The sequence below is a fragment of the Watersipora subatra genome, chromosome 8 (genome assembly GCF_963576615.1).
Source record: "Watersipora subatra chromosome 8, tzWatSuba1.1, whole genome shotgun sequence".
Lineage (NCBI taxonomy): Eukaryota > Metazoa > Bryozoa > Gymnolaemata > Cheilostomatida > Watersiporidae > Watersipora > Watersipora subatra.
This window is the reverse complement of record NC_088715.1, coordinates 40,696,308-40,719,909: the sequence shown is the minus strand read 5'-3', so window position 1 is coordinate 40,719,909 and position 23,602 is coordinate 40,696,308. Positions and strand designations below refer to the sequence as shown.

At 35.8% G+C, this 23,602-nt stretch overlaps 2 protein-coding genes across 3 annotated transcripts in view; both read left to right on the top strand.

The window, feature by feature from the left end:
- LOC137401382 (multiple epidermal growth factor-like domains protein 8) overlaps positions 1–2,540 on the top strand; it is a 92,859-nt gene extending 90,319 nt beyond the window's left edge. Inside the window, exons 19-20 of the mRNA XM_068087699.1 lie at positions 244–363; positions 1,709–2,540. Of these exons, the coding sequence (XP_067943800.1) occupies positions 244–363; positions 1,709–1,921 (333 nt within the window). The 3' untranslated portion in view covers positions 1,922–2,540. The remainder of the gene's footprint in view (positions 1–243; positions 364–1,708) is intronic.
- Positions 2,541–7,090: 4,550 nt separating this feature from the next.
- LOC137401660 (sodium-dependent glucose transporter 1A-like) overlaps positions 7,091–23,602 on the top strand; it is a 45,464-nt gene continuing 28,952 nt past the window's right edge. Inside the window, exons 1-2 of one of the 2 annotated variants that reach the window (XM_068088114.1) lie at positions 7,091–7,138; positions 13,567–13,792. In XM_068088114.1, the coding sequence (XP_067944215.1) occupies positions 13,583–13,792 (210 nt within the window). In that variant the 5' untranslated portion in view covers positions 7,091–7,138; positions 13,567–13,582. Of the gene's footprint in view, positions 7,139–13,566; positions 13,793–19,271; positions 19,496–23,602 lie in introns of those variants that run through there. The other variant, XM_068088115.1, reaches the window with a different exon arrangement.

The window sequence follows — 23,602 nt, the reverse complement described above, 5'->3', positions numbered from 1 at the left end:
GTATTCTAAATACAATATCTAAGGAGAGTTCAACAAGTGTTTCTCATTGGTCTGAGTTTCCTCTGTCAGCATATTTGCTGCCGTGACTGGTAACATTGTTAGTTCTTCCAAACCCTCAGCGAGAATGTGTTTACAATCAAACTGTTTATATGAATAACTATAATTACAATGAATAGCTATGACCACTGCTGTCCTTTCGTATCCTTCAAATATTTTATCATCCTTTATTTATTTTTGTCATAGTCACAAGCGGTGCGCGAGGTGCAGCTGACTGCGATGGCAGACAGGCCATTCGCTGCCGTGATGATGTGCATGGACACGGTTGGACCTGTAAGCTCGGGAGCCTGCAATATTTCCTTTAACGTATGTTCAGATTTATTCAAACGGGTTTTTACTTTGGTTTGCAATAACAAGACAGTCGACTTGTAACCAGGTCGATAATATGAACAAGGTCTGTCATTGGAATATAACTAAATTTATTTACGTTGTGTTTCAGCAAAATATAAAGTAACCTGATTGAATAGCTTCTAGTATAGGATAGATTTTTACTACAGAGTTCTGCCTGCTTATAAACATAAACAAAACTTCTAGAAAATTCATGAATGGAAATTCCTGCATTCCACACCAGTTGCATAATCATTCATATTTCATAGTGAGTCATGCAGTGGTCAGGTACAGAGCATATTCAAATAAACTATGCAGTAGCCACAGTAAACTTAGCTTGTCTTGACAAGCTGTTGTTTTTGTGGAGTTGCCCCCGGCGAGTGGAGCGAGCAAAACAATAGCTTGTCACGATGCGTACTGCACCTGGTGCATCAGCTGCACTTATAGGGAGTTGTTCTCTTCCGTCTATGCGGCTTGGCTGTGATGTTATGTCGGTCGCTCCATTGGTAATCTTAACGGATTTAGCCCAAAAATTTATGTAGAAACTAATAAGATTTAACCAGAGACCAGTCTCTGCGGTAAACTTTAGTAGAACTTAAGAACTTAGGCAACAACAGCAACTTAACATGTTGTTATTTGTGCACTCAGTCAGTTTTTTTTGTATTTTTGTATCAGTCACTTTTATTTGTTCTTATTGGTTTTATTTTTAATTTATTTTATTCTCAAGTTCTACTAAAGTTTTGCTGCAGAGGCTGGTCTCTGGTTAAACATTTTCATTTTATTTTTTTATACATAAATTTTTGGGCCAAATTCGTTATGATTACCAATGGAGCGACCGACATAACATCACAGCCAAGCCGCATAGACGGAAGAGAACAACTCCCTATAAGTGCAGCTGATGCATCAGGTGCAGTGTGTATTGTGACAAGCTGTGGTTTTGCTCGCTCGGCTCGACAGGGGACAACTCCGCAAAAAACAGCAGTTTGTCAAGACAGGCTACAGTAAACTATGCTATATATCCACAAGCAACACAAAGTGCTAGCTACATGCAATGAAATTATCAGAAGTCAAAACCAAGGCTGCTGATAATAAAATTACATATACATCTTTAGGTACTACACATGTACAGCTAAACCCAGAATTTATCAAGCTACCTGAAAGATTGCAAGTTCTCAGAGCAAAACTGCGGCCATTTTCTTTTATAGAATTTTTGTAGATATTTTGGTCGTTTATTCTTTTTAATTCACTCTTAATATGAAAGTTGATGTAAAAATTTATTTGGTTTCAATTTATTATTACATAGTTTAATTTTGATATGTTTTAGATTGTTCCACTAGCCTTGGAACCTATAAACAATTCTTCTGTTGTGGTGGCTACGACATTTATGCTTTTACCCGGAGATGAAACCCGGCCTATGAAAGCTGCGATGGCTAGTACACTGCTCACCTGGAAGCTTTCCTTCCCTCCAGTATCCAAGAGTAAGGCAGCAGTGAGCTCCGAAGAGAATGAGGGACAGGATGCTGAAACTTCTCTTTAGGTTTGAGTTTGCTGTCAGTTTAGGGTACTCCGTCACTGGTTGCTCAACTACAAGCAAAGGGATGGGTGAGCATCACTAAGATGAGTATTGTTAAGTTTTCCGCTTATAATTTGATGTTTCAAAACATCCTTTGCTTGTCTGTTTGGTTCCGTCGTTTCTGTGTTTGTACAGATGTTATAGATTTATAATACTTCCAGTTTTTATACAATTTTTTACCACTTTCTACTTACCTTGTAATAACTTTTATTCTCTAGTTGTCTTAGGGTAGTCAACTTTGTTTTATACTCTCTGATAGTCAGTTACTGCAGGTTCGATAGCAGCAGGGATTTTGAGTATTGCATGTACAGCGTGCTTGAGACCCTCCCAACTATGTGTTGAAAGAGTCTTGTTAAGGTGCTGATTTTCTTATATTATTTGTGCATATCTCTTCTCGCTGACTTCCACCATTTTCGATTGTTTACTATGTTGTTTTTCATCATTTTACATTCTATCGCAATAATTGGTATTATTTAACCATACACAGTCGTGGTTGGATTATTTTATTTTGTGGAAAGTTTTACAATGCAAATCAAAAGAATTTTTAAATAAATTTGCTGTTTTAGTAAACATTGAAATATACAGACAAATATAAAAGTCATTTCAAATGCATCTCATCGCTCTTTCTCAAGTAGGCTAACATTGGAATTGTATTTATAAGGCTAGAAATACCTTTTGATAGGGCAACTTATAGAGCACCCGTATTTGGTATTAGCAAGTCATCTTTAGCTTGAGTTTTAAGGTTAAATTTATAACGAGGCATGTCTGGTTTGCTTGTTATATCTCGTTATCATTGCCTCGTTAAGGTTTCATGTTTTGGTACAGTAACTCAGGCTACAATTTTTCATATTTGACTGTTTTGGCTACTAGCCAACCACTTATGTAGAGCAACGATAGTCATGCATTCCAGGACAATGAAATTATATTCAATGTTCTCTTTTTCCCAGTTTGCATAACATTTATTTAACTTCTGAAAAGCCGGAAAGAGCTGACATTTTTTTTAAAAAGCTGCTGTTGTATGGAGTCAGCAACTATTCATTAGGTGATGGTACACTACAAGTTTGTCATGCAATGAGGCACTTACCAAAAAAGCAAATTTTTTCTCAAAAATATTGGTCAAAGCATAATTAAAGATCAATGCCATAAGAATGTAACCTCATTGGAGATCAGATTTTTCATGGGCAGACAACTAACAGTTAAGGTAAATAGAGGTCAAGAATCTTAATATTCCTTCTGCAATGTCTTTAGTGTTTCGAGAATTAAGTACAGAGTGATTCTGTACACAGTTGAAGTTTTAGTACACCATCCATCAAGTTAGTCGTTTGGTGCATCTCTACTAAAGGTCTATAGTATATCTGTAGATTATTCGTCACCTTGTTGATTCATTTTAAAGGACGACGAGCAGAATCGTTGATATAGTAAGGTGTCATCTTACTAAACAGTTAATGCCCTTTCCACTCTCCTCTCTTGCCCTTGCAGTCGATTGTTTCCACAATGACTGTCTTAGGGTTTAGGCTTTATCACTGACTCCGGCTCTGTTTTCCCCCTCTTGCCATCTGTTCGTATTTAGGTCAGCCAATTCCATGTTAAACATCGCTACATCTTTGTATCTCAGGCTGGGTCTGTCCTGATTCCTCCTTCATTCGTACAGTTGTGAATATAATAGTTGTCTTGGTAGTCCCTCATAACCCATCCCGTGCATATGTCCCAACCATCCTAGGCCTTTTTCTATCAGGTCGTCTACCATGGCTTACCCATTTTAGCATATCGGTGTGATTTTATCTTTTTACTTGAGATGCATTATGCTGCACAGTTGTCTCATCATGGCTACACGCAGTCTCGTCATTTGCGTTTTTTACCCTATGCTGCCAGTTTATAGTCTTTTATTCTTACGAGTTTTACTGACAGCTGTACTAGCTCAAGACAAGCTCTGCAGCGTTCAATTTAACAATTCATTTATTTTTCTGAATAACTATGGTTCATGTTGACTGGCAGCGCGAAGGCGCTAAAGAGAAACTATCAATTACGGTTTGTGTCATCATCTTTTCACCGCATCTTTCGACCCAATCAACTCGCGTGATTACTTTCATCGGATTACAAGGCGTCTAATTTCTACTCCATCAAATTATAGAGGGCGGATTGATGATTGCAGCCTTTAACGAAGCATCGATTGGCTCTAATATCGCTGGGTATACATAATGCATAATTTACAAAAGCCATACACGTCTCGAGGCATAACAAACAAAAGCAAGTATGGATTAACAGCAGCCATGAAAAGACGGATGCCCTCTTATAAATGCTAACCGCTCATAAAGGACATAGGAGATCAGCCAGTGTTCTCTCCAAAACTATATGAAATGGTCTATCATAACGCAACAAATGACGTTTATTAGTATTTTAAGAAACACGAAAAGAAATGTGGGCTGAGAGAATTTGCCCCACACTTTCTGAGCAATCTTCTTCATGTAGTATATCGGTATACATGTGCAATTTGACTAGCATAAAACAGCAAATGACAAGGTTTATTGAATTTTAACTTTAGAGTTGGAACTAGCTTGGCTGTTCAGATTAGAGTTCGAAACAAAAAAGACATCTTATGGGTTGAGAATCTGTCCTAGCTGAGTAACACCCCTCCTGAGTAACATCCCTCCCAAGTAACACCCCTCCTGAGTAACACCCCTCCTGACTAACATCCCTCCTAAGTAACACCCCTCCTGAGTAATACCCCTCTTGAGTAACACCCCTCCTGAGTAACACCCCTCCTGAGTAACACCCCTTCTAAGTAACACCCCTCCTGAGTAACACCCCTCCTGAGTAACACCCCTTCTGAGTAACACCCTTCCCGAGTAACACCCCTCCTAAGCAATCTTCTTACTTTACATAGTGTATTGGTGTCACTGTCTTCATTTGAGTCATTTTGTGCATGTTTTTAATAAAAGCAATGTTTGCTTGCTTTTATTATGGTTATGGTTCTGTTGGCTGACAGCGTGAAGGCGCTAATGAGAAACTATCAAGCTCTTCTGAAACACTAGAAAATCCATTTTGATTAATAAACAGTAAATATTTTGCCAAAATACAAAGAGTGATAAATTTACAATTGCTAAAGCTATTTTTTTGTAATAAAACAAGAACCAGGCACAAAATTCGTCGAAATTTTGCATTAATTGTGACAAAGAATAAAATGCCCCTGTGTATGTCCTGTGTTCCTTTTTTACATGATCACAAAATTTTAAACGTCGACCCATTAGTCCACCCTTTTAGGCAATAGAAACCATCGTTTGTGTGACTCTTTGCTTACTTACATTTTGTCAGACCGTTGCTGATGTACATCGATCACGAGAGGATTTCATAAAAAATACGGCTGTGTGTCTATTCTTGGTTAGGAATATGCTGCTTATTCATTGAACAACATTACATAATGCATTGGAACAGATTAGTTGTTGCTTCATCATCATGCACTGAACTCAGTTGATTTTAAACAATAGCATTACAGCAGCATATTAATAAATCATTATTCCTTGAATTAGTCTGTTAAAGTGCGCACCTTTAATCTTAGCTTCATCATTTCTGACAGCTGTATAGCTGAGAACATCAACCATTGATCAGCTGATTGTATAAACAAGGTGATGATAACAACAACTTATAAGTACCTCTAAAGCATTAGGAAACATCATACCAAATTCAATCGTGTTTAGTTGCAGAATAAACACTCGAGGTCTTCTATGAAGACGCCTCAGGCAATCATTATATTTATGATTTGCATTCAATTGACTCTTGAGAAGAGCTCAAGTGTTTGTCACTTGAGTGCATCAATAAAGGAAAACATAGCATGTCTATCTAGGCCTGAGAACACCAACTGGTTCATATCACCTGGGAATGCTATTGAACAGGTATGCAGACCAGATGTGGCATTTTTCTCATTCCCTTTTTTAAATCTGTGCTATAATAAACGTGATGTTTGTCCGAAGCCAAGGTTGGATGTTGAGAAAACAGATTACATCGCAAGGGAATAAAACTCGGATATTGAGCTCCGCAACCGAGCACCCCACCATCTGCACCACTAGACCACCTTGCTCTCTGTTGGAATAATAGTGCACATAGTTATTATACTGCCAATTCGTCACGAGGCACGGACTGCCAATGTACTAGCAATTAGTAATTGCTGCAGGTTATCAGTAGAACCTGGAGTCACAAGAACATACTATATTAGTGTAGTGGAGTGCAATACATATCAAGTCCAAGAAGTAGCTTTTTTACATGATAGCTTGAATACCTTGTCTCACTCAGGCTGGCTCTGTCCTCATAGTGTCCGTTGTTAAAGTATAAGTACCTTGAAAATAGGTTAATCTTCACTATAATAAGAGCCATGTCAATCTGTCAGAAGCCACGGCTGGAGATTTGGAAAAACGATCGCTACATACAGGATTTGAACTAACGACTTTCAGACCAGCGGCTGTCATCTGCGCCAATCCTTCCGCAATGTCAAGTTATTGCCCATATCGCACACATGGCTATTCTTTACAGCGTACAGGACTGCCAAGGTACTAGCAATAATAATATAACCATATTTTCATTCTTTCCACGCCTTTACTACCTGCCTGTGTGTCTCGTATATATGAATCTGTGCTTTTGACTTCAACATGATGAAGCTTTTCATTCATTTTGCATCAATAAAACTGCTACAATATCAGCTACAGTCATTCACTAGAACTATGGATATCAATTTGACATTCACCATTGCTTTATGCTTCAGCATGAGTCTGTACAGCACAATTCTAGTGAATTTCATATGATGTGTCGCTTTTGCTATACACGAATTTGAACATTGTCGCATATATATAGCACATTTCTTACCTGTATATCAGTCTGCAGAATTTCTTTAGGCTGTTTTTCTTGACCTAATGTATTATGAGCTATTTATAGCTTATAAAAAGCTTAAAAATTGGATTTAGCTATATAGCGTTTCTCTCTCTAATTTTATTTTTGTATGGCACTTTGACATTGCTGTCAAAGTATTTTGCTAATGCATAAAATCAATGCCCACCTTAACTGTGCCTAGGAGAAACCTTCTCAAACTCGTGCTGCTAATCACTCCATCACTCTTCTCGTAGTCTTAGGCAAACAGTTGGACGAGGGAGGTAACTTGAGACATCGTGAATCTTTTAATCACATCTCCATTTGGTAGGTAACTTTTATTACCATTTAAGACGAATGTAAATAGGCGAATTGTTCATTATACATCTGAGCTGTTGAATTCAGGAAACTTAACCAACTTACTAGGGATGTTCGTCAAATTTAATGAGGCTTTCTCGTCGGTTGTTGTGTGTCAATTTCATGTTTTATTTGGCTAGTTCGCACTGAGACGTGTTGTAAATATCTTTTATGCTACATAACAACCAAATTCAGGCATTTCATATCATAGAGCCAAGGTTTATTATTAAAAATCTTCATACTTCATCTTTGGCTGGGAAGTTCAAATCCCGTACACTGTGTCGAACAAATTGTTTTGTAAACGTTGTGTTACTTGCAGCTGTGTAAAAATTTACGCACAATTACAAAAGCTTGTTAGCTTAGTGCGTAATACGTTTCAAGCTTTGCTTTGACCTCTAGAACCGATTAGCCCACTCGTCCTTGAGATATCGCCAAAACTCTGATGGCATTTTCACCAACCGAGAAGTCAAAAATGGTTGCTAACAAAACATAAGTTTTCAGACACACTGGATGAAATTCTATATACCAACTGATCTAGAATAGACAAAGCTGGAAAAATTATTTTCAGTAAGAAAAAATTTACACTAAAACTAAGTTTTCATTCATAACGAATATACACACTGTATCAGACTCGGCGTACTGCCAAAGTTACGTTTCATCAGCTACCTCTAAAGCATCACTTTGTCGGGTTTATTTGAGAAATACCATATGCTCTAATTAATTTCCGTAATGTCTTGAAATAGTTTGACTTGTCTGTTAAATCTGTTTAAATGAGCGTATAACCATGGCATGAATTTCTAGCTCGAAGAATGGAGAAGTCTAAAAAATTTATCAAATGTTATATATTTTTACTGAAGACAAATTTTAGAAATGCCAGTCAGCAATCAGTGTGAGCTTCATAATAGATCGTATCACAATTTCTTACTTTCTCTAAAAATACATCTATTGTATGCGGAATCATAGACTTGTAATTATCTACTCTTCTTAGGTGTGTTAGTTGCCTGTTAGCTGTAGACAGAGAAGACATTAAAACTGTCAATTGTAGCATACTTTGTCTGTGTCATCTTCCTCTCACCTTCTCAAGGGCAGAAAACAAACTTTCATCACTGCATATTTTAAGGCCTTGTTGAAGCCCATATGCTGTGATATTTGATCAATCGTGAACAATAGATTGTTTTAGTTTATAAAGACGATTTTAGAAGGGAGTTTAATACAATTTGTATCATCGTTATAGCAATACAATGTGTATCATTGTCATAGCAATAGCTACATGTGTCACTCTTCCCTAAAATCTTAGCAATGGTTAAAACTATACTTGTCGTAGCTGTTAAAAGGTTTCTAAACATGTCTAAGCAAATGCCGACACAGCTTACAATAAATTAAGACATTAACCAACTGGGTTAATTGAAAGGTAAAAATTTACTATGCAGTTTTATTATAATGATCATGTTGAAGTGAATGCCATTTTTTCTAAATGTTCTCTTTTGGTGGAGATAGATAGATAGATAGATAGATAGATAAATAGATGGATAGATAGAGAGAGATAGATAGATAAATAGATGGATAGATAGAGAGAGATAGATAAATAAATAGATGGATAGATAGATATATAGATAGATAGAGAGATAGATAGATAGAGATAGATAGATAAATAAATAGATAGATAGATGGATGGATGGATGGATGAATGGATGGATGGATGGATAGATGGATGGATAGATGGATAGATAGATGGATGGATGGATGGATAGATGGATGGATAGATAGATGGATGGATGGATAGATAGATGGATGGATAGATGGATGGGTGGATAGATATATAGATATACGGATGGATGGATAGATAGAGACAACAACCATTTAGCTGATGCCATGCCCGACCTGTGCATTCAATGGAAACATAGCTGCATTTTTCTTGAATCAGAGGCTAAATTTAAGGTAGCGTTCGTACCATTCAGGACTCCAGTGTAAAACCACAGAGATCGTGAAATAGTTTTAGTGTAGGTGATTTGTTTATCCTTAATTGTGTGTCTGTACAGACCAACATTTCTATAAGATGTTTACATGCACTAAAGTGACTTATTTCACTAAATCACTGTATTTTGACTAAGTAATTTGTATTTCTATCCATTTTTAGTCTATTTTTTCTGTTTTCAATAGCCAGAAAAGAATTGGCGCCGTATTTCTATAACCGTTCAAAAATCTTTTTCATCGCTCAGACAATTCCAATTTCAAGGTATTTGGAAGGTAAAGTAATACTACTTATGTAGAAACTAATCTATATTAAATATTAGAAGCCACATGCTGCTTGAAAAAGTGTGCGAACTGGTCTATTCGAGTCAACACATGTTCACCAATTTTGCTCTCATAACCACAAATAGAGGGTGAATTTTATAAAGTTGATCAGCCCTCCATAACAATCCTAAGGTCAACCTCTTATCTCATCTGTATGGACTTTAGGAGTAATTTATTCACCACACTCATGAATCCTGTCTCAATGAAACCTGTCTACCCTCGGGATATACATGCATTTGATTTCACTGGTTGCCCTCCTATTGCTCGTGTTTAAAGGACCTGGATGCTCTTTTGCATCACGTGGTTTATCTATTTTCAGACAGTTTACATTTTCTATGGTTGTTCAAATAAAATACGCTCTGGTTGCTCAACCAATTGATAGTCAATAGAACTTTCATGCTTGACCTTTAGACCACTTGAAGTCAAAGGTCGAGTTAACAACATGGTTATCCTGTTTTTTAGTTTTCTTAAAATTTTTAAAAGAATTTTGTTTACAAAAATGAATACCAATAAGTTTCCTATTCAATTCAAAAGATGCCCGAGTTATTCAAAATTGAGTCCTGCAATATTTAGCTGAGTGAATCAGTGACATCATCAGCCATATCAGACTGCTGCCTGATGGCACGTGGCAGGTTTAGAATTTAGGTTTCCAACAAATAAATATAATTGCTCTATGAAACTTTTTCTGTTATATTAAACTAAACTAAACTAAAGACTAAACTCTCTTTTAGTCGAGCAGTTAGGCAGCAGAAATTATGCTGCATATTTATGGCGTTATTTTTAATACTGTTATTAATTTTTATAGTATTTATTTACATTACATATTTTAATAACATTTTTAGTAAATGCATTATGCTGCTCTGATTATAAGTTTAACAAGTATTTTGGTGTTTTAATTGACTTTTCTCTTGCTAGCAATGATACACAATCTTTGCAGATGCTAATATGTTAATAGCATGACATGAGTAAAAATAAACTATCTGTTAAATGCTATAGATAGCTGTTGATTGAAACATACAAGTTGTTGCTTTAAACGCTTTCAGTACCTGGTGGTTTGTTGAACCTTTTATATTTTGGTGATTTCTATCAGCTGTACAGGTAGAAGTGCCGTGGCCTTGTGGTCTAGAACCCCAACCTGTAAACTACAGGTTGGGGTCCCCAGAAAAGGCAACTTGTGGAGGAATGACATTTAACCTTAAGTTGCTTTCTGTAACTGTTCATGTCTCCAGTTGTTGTGGTTCCTTGCTACTAGAGTCCGACATGTCTAGTCCAAATCACAGATACATTGTTTGTATAACAATGTAACCAAACGCGCGCAGCCTCTGCTTGCAGTAAGTAAAGCAGATATATCAAAGACGGGTGCGCCATTTGCGATTTTCCAGTGGAAAAGTTATAATCTTTATTTTCCTTCTAAAGTGCCTACTCATTCATTTCTTTCTTATTCTTTTCTAGACATTCTCGTCAATCTGAATCAATTTCAATTTCTATCATTCTCTAACTTACTAATACTCTAAAATATACTTACATCTGTCCATAAACGCCCTCAGATTCATCATCATAGTCCACGTATTAACTCCTGTGTCCATGTCCTGTGTTTATGGACAGATGTAAGTATATTTCAGAGTAATAGTGAGTAAGAGAATTATAGAAATTTAAGTTGATTCAGATTGATGAAAATGTCTAGAAAATAATTAGAAAGAAATGAATTAATAGGCACTCCAGAAGGAAAATAAATATTATAACTTTTCTACAGACAAATGGCAAATGGTGCACCGGTCTTTGATACAGACAGCACACTCGAGCTTTGAGAGATCGCTCACACGCACTTACGTGCAACTGCAAGAAATATCATATGCTGCTGATTCTTGCCATTTTCAGCTAATTCCATTTTGATGGGCAAAATCCAGAGAAAACTCAAAAACGGTTTATTTGTAGAAGAGTATATATCGAAAGCATTAATAATTAAGTAATTTTTCATTTAATCCTTTAAGTACGAGTTATTTCTATTCATCTGAACAAAAGTGTGGTGCATTTTAGTGCTGACAGTGTTATAGGGTGTGGAGCTGTTAAGGTGCGGTTGGTGGCAAAAGATATCTCAATAATAATTTCAACATGCAACATTCATAGATGTTTTCTGCTGTTCATTTTCAATTTGTTTTTCTTTTTGGTAAAAATTCTTTAGTTTTAGTAACAGATTGGCTCACATATGCAGCTTGAGAAAAAAACTCGACAGTTTGAGAGCTCTAGCACAAGTCTAAAGGCAAAAAGGTTCGTAATTTTTAGTAGCAGGGAAGCATTCATATTATACATTTATACACGCAATACATCAATACAGACAATACAGAGAGTTTGTCGTTATTACCAGCAGCAGCAGATAGAAGCTGTTTCCTTTTATTTTGCGTGAGCAGTTTTCTGTCATTTATATTGTCTGTATTGATCCATTGCGAGTACAATTATATAATATGAAGTCTTCTCCGTCTTCTCCGCTAGTATAAACCACGACCATCTTCTCTTTAGACTTGAGATGGAGCTCTCAGGCTGTCATCAAGCTTGTATAATCAAAGCCTTTAATAAACTACACAACTCTCACCAGATATATATGTCATCCATTCTCTAACAGTTCTATCAAAGATTTATTTGGAGTCATGCTTACTTGAAGCTACCAGGTTTATTTTTTTAAAGTCTCTGATGAGTTGATGACTTCTGCTTTTACTTTTGGTCAGACCAACTTTGACATGTTAATTATTCTTCTAGGAGTCTGTTCAAATTTTTCATATTTTCACTTTAAACAGGTAAAAGCTTTTTAAGTTTAACAGTATAAAGTTTAATTTATTTACCTTTTTTAAAAAATCCATAACAGTAAAAACTTTGAACGTCTAAAAATAATTCAAATTTTTGCAGTTTCCCTCTGATGAACTAAATTGAAATATTAAAATTTTGTTTGCAATAATCGAGTCTGCACATTTAAGCAGTCAGCATACGGTAATCATGTGACAACGTCATGTGACAATTATGTGATAATCATGTGACAACGTGACAAGGGGTAATAGTCATCTAATAGTTCTCATTTCCGTTCATATTTTCCTTTATTTCAGTGAATGAAATTTTAAGCTTGATCTTTGAACTTTGTTTAAATTTGCTTTGTAGTTTTAAATTATCGTATTCTCTCCATTCAGTCATATTATTTTTCAACAGTTTCCATGATTTCTCTCATCTCTGTATGTGTTTATCTCTGACATCTATAACTGGTACAGTGATGTCTATTTTGAATAGATCATTTGTTAAAATTGCTTAGGCTGTGCATCACACAGAAATCCAACACAGATAATTAGCATAGCAGCCAGACCCTCTACCAACTGCACCACTTCACTACTTTGCTGCACTGTGGAATAATTGTATGTATAGCTATTACACTCTTTACCTCTCATGATGCACCCGACTGCCAGAGTAATAATTACCCTGGTAGTCGGATGCACCGTGAGAGATAGAGAGTGTAACAGCTATACATACAATTATTCCACAGTGCAGCAAAGTAGTGAAGTGGTGCAGGTGGTAGAGGGTCTGGCTGCTATGTTGAATATCTGTGTTGGATTCCTGTGTGATGAATTTCTTCCTAACCTCTAACCGTAACCTCGGACAGACAGACAGAAGCGCGGACATGACTCTTGACATGACGTTACACGTCTCTAATCTTTCTAGAATATTCATACAAGTGGCCGTCACCATGCTAATTGAACATGTCCAGTTTAAGATATCAGTATAATTTTGCTAGTAATGTCTTTTACTGTTTATTCCATAGACATGTAAACCTATAAGGTTTATTATAAATCTATGGTTTATTCTAATGTTTACTAATAAAAAACACACTGATTACTTAGCTTATAGTTTATTCCACCCCCTTAACAAAAACGTCTGCGGAGGCGCTTCCTCTACAAACGTATGTGATTATTATTATTAGTAAACGGCTGAATAGCTTTTATAATGATAGGATTCGTCTATTATGTCTGCAAATATTGGATATAAATAATTAAAATGACTAATTACTTTCACTAGTTCTGCATGCTGTTCCATTCTCTGATGCTTCATGACTCTCCTCTCTTCAGGGCATCATTGAGAGACATGGCTGCCGGTTGGGAAAAGCAGATCGGTGCGTTTGCTCGACTAAAGAAGGAAGAAGCGAGTGAAGTAGACAAGGAACTGAGAGATGCCGCTATATCAGGTCGCTATGGATACGAACAACCGAACAAAGACTTTACTTTCATTGAAAAAAGTAGAATATATCAGTCATATGATCAGAAGGATGGAGAAGTCGAAGAAGAATCCCCAATGGTAAGTCGCGCGTCTGTGTGGGATGGTCATCATAGAGACCAGACGTCATGTCAATGGAGGCCTCAAGCCATGCTGCTAATCAAATCATATGAGTACAGCAAACATACACTTTATCTTTAATGAATTTCCTGTTTTCTGTTTAACAGCTTTCCACCCACTGTGAAAGCACTTCCGATGTAGCACAACGTTTTTGGATTTAAAAATCATTTTGAGAAGTTTCAAGCTTGTAGAGCACAATTAAAAAACAAAACTTAAAGTAAATAGTTTTTTCATACGTTTTTAAAGAAGTAATGTTTTATAGCTAACTAAAAAGACATAATGATTGCAGTACACCGAGTCTGATAGACTGTATAATTCTTATAAATAGAAAACAAATAGTGTAACACTCTTGTTGCTGAAAAGGAGAAGCATTCTAGATTTGTCTATTTTTAAAACTTCATTGTAAAAATTTCAGTCAGCAGCCATTTTTCATTTAAAAAAATAACAGTGTTTTTAATATTTTGGCCTCACAAGAACTAATTGTTCAATCGGCTTTAGACTTTGCAATTATATTGAAAACCCTCAAGGTGATCAAATATTTTGCAATCCAACCTAAACTGGAAGTCTGTAAAAACAAAGCAAGCATATACGACCGAGTTCACTCAGACGTAGAATCAGGTGGGTAAAGTTTTTCCCAAGGTATTTTGTGGCCATGCTTGAAAGTGGTGATATTCTTTAGCCTTTTAGTTTTACCACTGAAATCACAATAGGTCGAAAGATTTCAAAGATAATGTTTAAAACCATTTTCATCGTAGATTAAAAAGTTGGCTGTAATTTAAAGTTAACTATCAAAAATCTGGCCTAGCAGCTGATTGTAAGTAAAGGTTTGAATGCAGGTTCATTTTCAAATTTCTTATGGATACAAAGAGGAGTATAACCGATACAGTATACTGTATACAATATAACCAATCGGGGAGACAACTTTAAAAATGAAGATATTAAACGCATAACTTATGTATATGTTATAGTGACTAGTGACTGGTGTGTGCGCTAACTTCAGAACTAGAGTTGTAATATAGCAATAGCTATAAGGTTCCATAACTCATAATAATAATAATAAAAATAATAATAGTAACAGTAATAATAATGTGCATAACATAAAATATATGACTGTCTACTTCATTTATTTACAGAGTTGACAAAACATTTCATATTAAAAGGTAGTTTATAGTTTTTTAGGAAAGTTTAAAAATTGACTGTATGAGCTCGCAGAAACTAGCTAGTTTTCTGATCAGCTGACCAGTACTAGAACGACAAATCAAAAAGGAGTAAACACCATTGAAAAAATACATTCAACCCCAATTTTAAACGCATCCAATTTTTCACAAATTCTGAAGTATACATTTACTAAAAGAAAGTATGCGTTTTTTTCTAACCAAATCTTAGGCAAGGCCATACATCAGTATAATCCATGGAAACTGAGGCAATTGCCTTCGGTTGAGCTGACAACTCCCATGAATCACTTTTTGAACATGAAAAGTTTCCAAAAGCCTTTTGTCTTGTATTAGAAAAAATGACAGTAGTTGGTTATTGCCAAATGATTATAAGCAACAAGCAAAAGTTAATAGATATTTGAAATGTCACAAAGTCATAAAGACTAGTTGTTGCCCTATAATAGATACAGTTTTAGTTGCAGCTTATATTTTATATATAGTTCATTCAAATAGTTTACTTAAAAATAGTATTGCTGGAAAGGTGGGCTAGAAAGTGAGAACAAGGCATATATATATACTATATACTAGGTGAATGCCCAGCATTGCACGGGTAATAAAAAAGTTTTTGTACAGAAAATTTATTTTTTATCAGTATATGCAACATTTACCATTTTACTTTTAAATGAAAGCCTTTCATTTGTTACTGTGTACTGTGTTAATTTCTGTGTATCATGTTTAGTCTTGTGTAATTCCTACTGTACCGGCTGCAGTGCCTACTACAGCTCTATACTGATTGCAATAGTTTGGTTGACCATGTGAGTTTAGGCATTTTTTTCACATAAGAGCACATACTTTTTCTGGTATGTCTTCACGCATAACGCTAGCCTCAGTGCTGAGCTTAAAGCCATGAAAGATTAGCATGTGTAATAGGTATGTACCCAGTTTATTCCTTAGCATAGACAGTTGGACTGTGTAGTGTATTAATGGATGCCTGTCTGCAGAACTGGAAGTTGTGAGTTCAAATGCAGTGAGTTTATTTTTTGTAACTGGACTACCAGATAGACAGACATTGAGATATATATACAGTGTACACACTACTGAATGCCTGGCCTTGCCCGGATAATAAATAAGTTTTTGCACAAAAAACCTACTTTTATTTACGATATACAACATTTATCATTTAACTTTTCAACCTTCATATCATGAGAATAGTATATTTTTGTGCACTTCAAATAAATTAGGAGAACAAATATACAATGAGTAAAGTGTATGTGGAAGTGTGTGTACAAAAAAGGCTATTGTTGCAGCAGAAGCTCAGGTATTCAAAGTTTTGATGGCTGATACTGATGCAACATAAAAATGAGATATTGGTCTTTCTTTGCCTGATACTTTGTCTGACTGAATGGAGAAAAAATGTAGAGGCAATCCCTTTTCCAGAGAATACAATTGTCCATGTGAAGAGCATTTATAGCTTTTATAGATTTGCCGAAACCAGAAATATGAGTGTAAAGGCACATTTAAAATTGAAATGGCTCATTTGAGAATCACAAATTAAAAAAATAGGTTATGGTAAAAGTTGGCTTTCACAAAAATAACAAACACAAAAGGTAATAGTAATTAATAATGAAAAGCGTACATTTGACATGAGTAATTGGAAAAGGGTAAGAGTGATGAAAATAATAAGAACAACCTATTCTCGTGGTTATGCCCTCTTGTTACTAGGAGTTATGCCCTCTTGTTACTAGACTTGCAATTTGAATGTCGGGAGTTCAAATGTATGTTAAAGGTGATTTTTCGTTGCTAAAGCTTGATCGCTATAACTGGACAGAAGAATGGCTGACAAACATTGAAACTTATATAAAATAAAGACATATAGATATATACTGAAATTCATTTGTACAATATGAATATAGTATAGTATGTATACCATTACTTTAATACAAGAGGGAGTTTTCCCTTGTTTAAGATCATGATTTGTGGGAGTTGTCATTCCAACCAAAAGGGATTTACTTCAAGTATTTGTAGAAATTTAATATGCCCAAAATCAGGGTTGAATGTATTTTATCGTGGCGCTGACTGTTTTTTAATTTTTCACTTTTTTACTTGTCAACTGATGAGAAAATTAGCTAAAGCTTCTGCCAGCTCAAGAAATTAAATTGTCCTTTTTTTTAAATATATATATATGGTCGTATGTGTATCTGTCGTCGCTGTGCGTGTCCAGCTATAGCTATTAAAATCTTGGATTTAAAATTCCACATTATGATGGATTTGAACCCATGGAGACTGTTACCACAAGTGTAAAATTCAGACATTCTACCACTGAGCCATTCAAGGCATCATGATCTAAGATGTTTTTATATACGGTATAATGTATGCACACACTAATTATTTTAGCATTGCACCCACGTGTTACAATGCCATTGTTAAGAAATATTTTGGGACCTAGGTATATGCAACACGATGTTTCTTCGTCTTTGTTCGTTAGGGCTAATTTGTTCCGCCTCACGATATCAACAATAATTTATCTCGAACTTAAAATTTGGCGATTGTGTACTGATTATATATGTTATTGAAAAATATACGCTGCTCGCCTTGTTGAGTTCAGCGTTATCTGTTACGGTAAAAACCAATCGCAAACTGACAAATGATAAAATTTTTATCAAAAGTTTGAAGTTTTCTAAAATACTTACTAAAACTTCCTTAAAGTATGTGTTTAAGAAGATGAATTCATTTAAGTTTGTTTCTGTGTTTATGCTACACGTCTATCTTTAAGGCAGGAACTTGACACATAGTATGTTGTAATGTTTTACTATCTTTCAGATCATAACCACTAAATGCACTAAAATCATTGTAGGTACCTATATAACTATTGATTACTAAAGTTAACATATTGTTTTGTTACTATTTTTTAAGATTTTGAGTATTTTTACCAGGAGGTGATTGCATTAGATAGTTACTATGGGCTTCTATAGGGCCTACCACTCTATGTACATTTACTGCCTACGATATTTTGGAATGCTAACATTGGCATGCCAATGTTTACACTGAAACGAACTAAAATTATGTAATTGTAAACTAAATAATTTTTCATTGTAATCGTAGCAAAACAAAATATATTTAGTCATTACTTGATGATAATTTTACATTTACATTTAAACTTCTTGACATTTTTATTTTTCCTCCTAATTTATTTCAATGAAAAACTTCTTTCAAGTTATGAGTTTTAAAATTACAATTGTTTGAAAAAGTTTGAAAACCTTTACAGCTGTTTTTATTTTCTCTCCTAATTTATTTCAACTACACAAAACATTTTTCTCATGATATGTAGTTTGAAAGTTAGAATGGCAAATGTTGTTATATGTTAAATGCGAATAAATTTTCTGTCCAAAGACTTTTTTATTATCCGGGCAAGGCCGGGTAGTACAGCTAGTATATATATATATTTAGAAAAAAATTAGAATTTGACTTACATATAATTATAGTTTACTTGTTCTAAATGTATATATATAATTATTTGCTGGACGTACAGCAGATTTGGTTTCATCTTGAAGAAAAGTGGTGGCCTATTACTTTAAGAGTTGTTTTCTCCTGCACTATTAGTTTCTAACAGCAATTGTCATCCACCTTGTTGATATTCAGTTCTCCTTTATTGGTCTAACTTCTTATGCTTCGTGTTGTATTTCATTGATTCAAGACTGTCACAACAGTTTAGTTTTGTGTTTATGATGGTACCAATGCTATTTTTGAACTTAGCAATTGGGTGTCATTTGCACGCATGTCAGGTTTAGATGAAGAATGTAACGAAATTCTTTTGCAGGAAAAATATATCATTATTTGTTTAAACGCTATATAAATGGGTAAGTGTGGATGCGAGTTTTAGGCACCTAAACAAACTGGGCCAAATGCAATTACACCAACGTACATACTATCATCTCTGGGTTATATAAGTCCCATAAAATATTTCACTAATGCCGGAATCCATGATAACAATCACTGAAGAAAGCCTGCCACAACAATGCAGTAAGCATATAGATACATAACTGCAGTATACTGTCCACAATACCAGTATATCGCTAGACAGCTATTACTAGTTCTCGTGACTAGCCGCTGTAACGAAGGAAGGCTGTTCATATATACAGTATTATAGCGACTAACTACCACTTCCACGCACTACGCCACGAAACAATTGATCATCGATGGAGCGGCACGTGTGCTCCGTATTGACTGAATAATAAATACGCTGCGTTCATATCTTGTTACTTCATCTATTGTTGTTCGATCATCGGTGTAGGCATACGCAGCTGTCACTCCGGTTTAAATCAACCCTAGCTCTTACGGGTTTTAATTATATGATTGATTTTTAAACAATCTTAAACACTGCTGTCGAGGATAGTTCTTCTGGCATGCTGGTGAGAGTGCAGCATTAGGAAAAATGCGTAAAGGTGTAAAGTCAGCATTCTGGAGCCGAATAGGACGTGTCGTACGAGAGTATGGACCTCCACTTCTTCAGGTTGGTGTAGTGCTCTGAAATAATTTTGTTTAATTTTGTGTCTGTAATTAGAATTTTTTGCGATTCCATCATTACAGATGCGGCATGTTGAGAAAAATTCAGGGCCACAAACAGTTTAACAAAGTAGGCCTACACGTATGAAAATGTTTAGTAGTCGAACAAACCAAAACTTGAAATGTCAGTCTTAGCCCAATTTTCTAGTACAAGTTAATTATCTAATCTGTGTGATAACTATGTCTCTAGAAGTCAACATAGGCTAGGCAGTTTGCTTTGTGGGTACAAACAGCTTTCACTCAATGCTTGACTGCAACATTGCCAGACAGCTATATTGGTTAGATAGCTATGAGCAGGCTTATAGCTGTGGGTGGTCACATCACAGAAGATGGATGTATCACTGTCGGTGGCCAAATCACAGTGGGTGGCCAGCATGAGCCACTGCACATAAGCGCACTGTACATCACAGCAGTCTTCCTCTGTTGTACTTAATTAGGTATTTTACTCCTGCTGTTCTTGGTTACATATCTTGGGTTGTAAGGCTCTTGTGATAGTTTCTGTAGGTTAAAGGGGTTAGGGGTCGGGTTATCAATGCATCAACAATGCGTTAGCTTTAGGAAGCCAGTATAGGCTAACGCAGTGCTTGCTATAAACAAACTGCAAAAAGCTGCTAGCATGCAGTTAAACTAATTACCAAAGCTATTCATTTCAGATTTTTTATGGTGCGATAATATTAGTACGACAGTACAACAGTTCTTTAGTACATATAAAATGTTCATTTCAGTGCAAAACCCTGCCTTTGAAAATAGCCTTATAAAATTTTCCTATAGTGATAGTCAAGCTATCAACACTTCAAAAGTTCTATGGCCGTCCAAATAATACCCTCTAGTGTTGTAACCTATTGATAATCAATAAAGCTTTCATGCTTGACCTTTTGACCTTTTGTGGTCAGAGGTCGAGTTAACAACTTAGTTATCTTGCTGTTTAATCTGTTTTGCTTCTACCTGAAATTCTTAAACCATAACTGTAACGTACAACTTTTATCATATTTACTAGGTAAACCAGACACGCTGATTCTGATTTTGTACTCAAAATAAAGATTGGTCCACTAGTAAAACTTTCAAAGTCATGAAGACTTTTTTTAAGTTTTCAATATTCGTCTCGAAAACATCACAATCGGCACAACAAACTTTCCGCCCATAAATATGTGACATAGTTTAGCTTTTTAGGAACGGAAGTTAGGGATGTTTAGTCCGATTTAGAATTATAGAGATGGGTGTCTTAAAAACAATTATTATCTAAATTCAGCCTTCAAAATAATCTCAGTCTTTTATGAAAGGTAAATAAACTATTTAAATTTGCTTGTAGTTTGTTACAGGACGTTTAATAGGCTGAACGCCGAAAAAAGCGAACTCAAAAAAGCACGATTTCATCACAGGCTAGCGTCGTTAATTTTTCTTGTCATTTCTAAATACGCAATGTTAAATAGCTTATCTATCTTTCAGAACAGACTGAGGTTATTTTGAATGCTAAATTTAGATAATAATGGGTTTTAAGACACCCATCGCTATCATTCTAAATCGAACTACACATCCCCAACTTCCGTTTCTAAAAAGCTAGGCTAAGTTATATATTTATGGGCGGAGCTAGTTGTGCCAATTGTGTCGTTTTCGAGACAGACTGATATTAAAACGCTGTAAAACAGCTTTCATTACTCTGAAAGTAAGTAGACCAAACTTTATTTTGAGTACAAAATCGGAATCAGCGTGTCTGATTCACCGAGAAAATACGATAAAAGTTGTACATGGCAGTTATGGTTTAAAATGATTTTTGTTTACAAACATCAAGCATTACTATTGAGCCTAGTTTCCATATCGATTGCGAGACTCTGGCGGTAACTTGCGCAGCTAAGCGCTAGCGATGCTAGGCTCGGCGGCTTCTGTTCACATATAAAGCTGCATCGCTAAACATAATCGCATAATCACATGAAATTTTTGCTCGCCATGCCGTTGCGACAATAGTAACCTTCACCTGTACAGTGCATTTCGGGAAGGATTTGCCTGCGGCTTTTCGCAAAATTTGAACAGCGCTAAACTCTTGCGTTGACCGCCGGGACTCGGCAGTAACCGGCGTGTAAGTTCACATTTCACCGCAATAGCCTGCGGTGCTGTTGCCGGTGCTTTGTGACGTACATGGGACCCAGGCTTAATAGGAGCTGTGCATCAGTCGAAAGGTGTGGTTGGATGTTGGCGGACAGATTGCATTGGTACACAAGCACCCACAACGATCAACCACTTTTTCACATTTTGGGATAATTGTGCAGCTAGCTATTGCACCTGCCAACCTCTTAGGTCTCTCGATCTCTGACGACTGCCAGGGTACTGCTAGCAATGATCTCTGCTAACTGCTAGGGTACTGCTAGCAATGATCTCTGCTAACTGCCAGGGTACTGCTAGCAATGATCTCTGATGACTGCCAGGGCGCTACTAGCAATGATCTTTGACAACTGTCTGACTACTACTAGCAATGATTTCTGGCGACTGCCAGGGTACTACTAGCAATGATCTCTGACGACTGCCAGGGTACTACTAGCAATGATTTCGCTTTCAATTTCAAAAGATGCAACACCAGTCGCGCAATGTCTGGATGACCTTTAAATACACACTTCTGTTTATACTAGAGTTACTGCAGCATTACAAATTCTAAGCAGTATCGCTGTTGATACGAATTTTTGTTGGTGACCAATTTTACTCTGGCAGACATTTGCAAAACATTCATCTGCGAAACATTCATCGCCTGATGTAAACAGAAATTAATAAATTCCTATGCGTCTCCATTATATCTTTTTCGTGCTCACTCGAATTGGAAAGACTTAGTGCTGCAATATTGCCAACTGTATAACCATTGACTCTAAAAGTTGGGCACTCGGAAGGCTATTTATTATGATTATACAAATGCATTCTGTTATGAGATCAGGTCTCTCTGTAACAAGACCCTTACAGCAAATGGATTTTCTTAAGTTACTGCTCTTACTGAACTCCCTGCTGTTCTTTACTGATAAGAACATCCCATTAGTTTATCGTTCATCCATCTGTATTTATTGTACTTGAAGTGATCGCTGTTTTACCTAAGTACTGTCTGTTGGGCAACTAATAACAGCATTAATATCTGTTATAAAAACAGCAGACGGTTTTTGCCCAGTCAAGATGAGTTTACGGTAGTCGAGCCTGTAGTTTTAGAAAGAGATGCAAACTCAGCATTCATCAGCCAGCCACTCAGGTAGATCATAAGTAGCTAAGGTAGAGTGATGCTGGAGTCTACGATGACTAAGCAAATCAACAGATCAGTGTTTTTAGATAAATAAGAACTTTATCATCACCCATCAATGCTATTCAAAACAAATTAGACCACGAAACAAAAATAATATAAAAATAGAATAAAGAACAAAAAAGTAAAATTGTGACTACTGGAAGAAAATGCTTTTTTGCATAACTCCGTTCAATAAAGTGGATTAGCAAGGCTTTGGTGATTAGTATAAGGTCTAGGGGTTTTTTTCTGAGGAAGGAGAAATTAATGAATAGTCAGGCAGATTGAAGATATGATTTGAATATTTAAAACAGCAAATATCTAATAACAAACTGAGGGCATTGAGATGCTGATCATAACTGTCCATATCAGGTAGCATAACCAAAAAACGTAATTTTTAAAAGCATTGCAGTTTTACTTTATCAGTTCTCATACAATGGATACCAGCTTGAGCAGCATAAGACAAAATACACAATATAATTTTGAAAGCATATAGATCACATCTAAATGATGTCTGTTAGGGCTTTTACACTTGTCATTTTTTTATGAAAAATTCACCTTTTGCAACAATAGAGTGACCAACTTAGTATGAATGGTAAAACTTTCAAAAATTTGTAACAATTGCCAAGGAGCTATGAAAAGTCCCATGAAAGGTAAAGCTGCTTACTATTACCACTCTATTTATTCATGCAGCCGGTTTGTTGGCTCATTGGAGCTTATTAGCATGAATTTAATTTAATCCATCGGTTGTAAAGAAATAATTGTTTCCAAATGTCATGCGAGTTGATTCATTGTTGAAATCTTTCC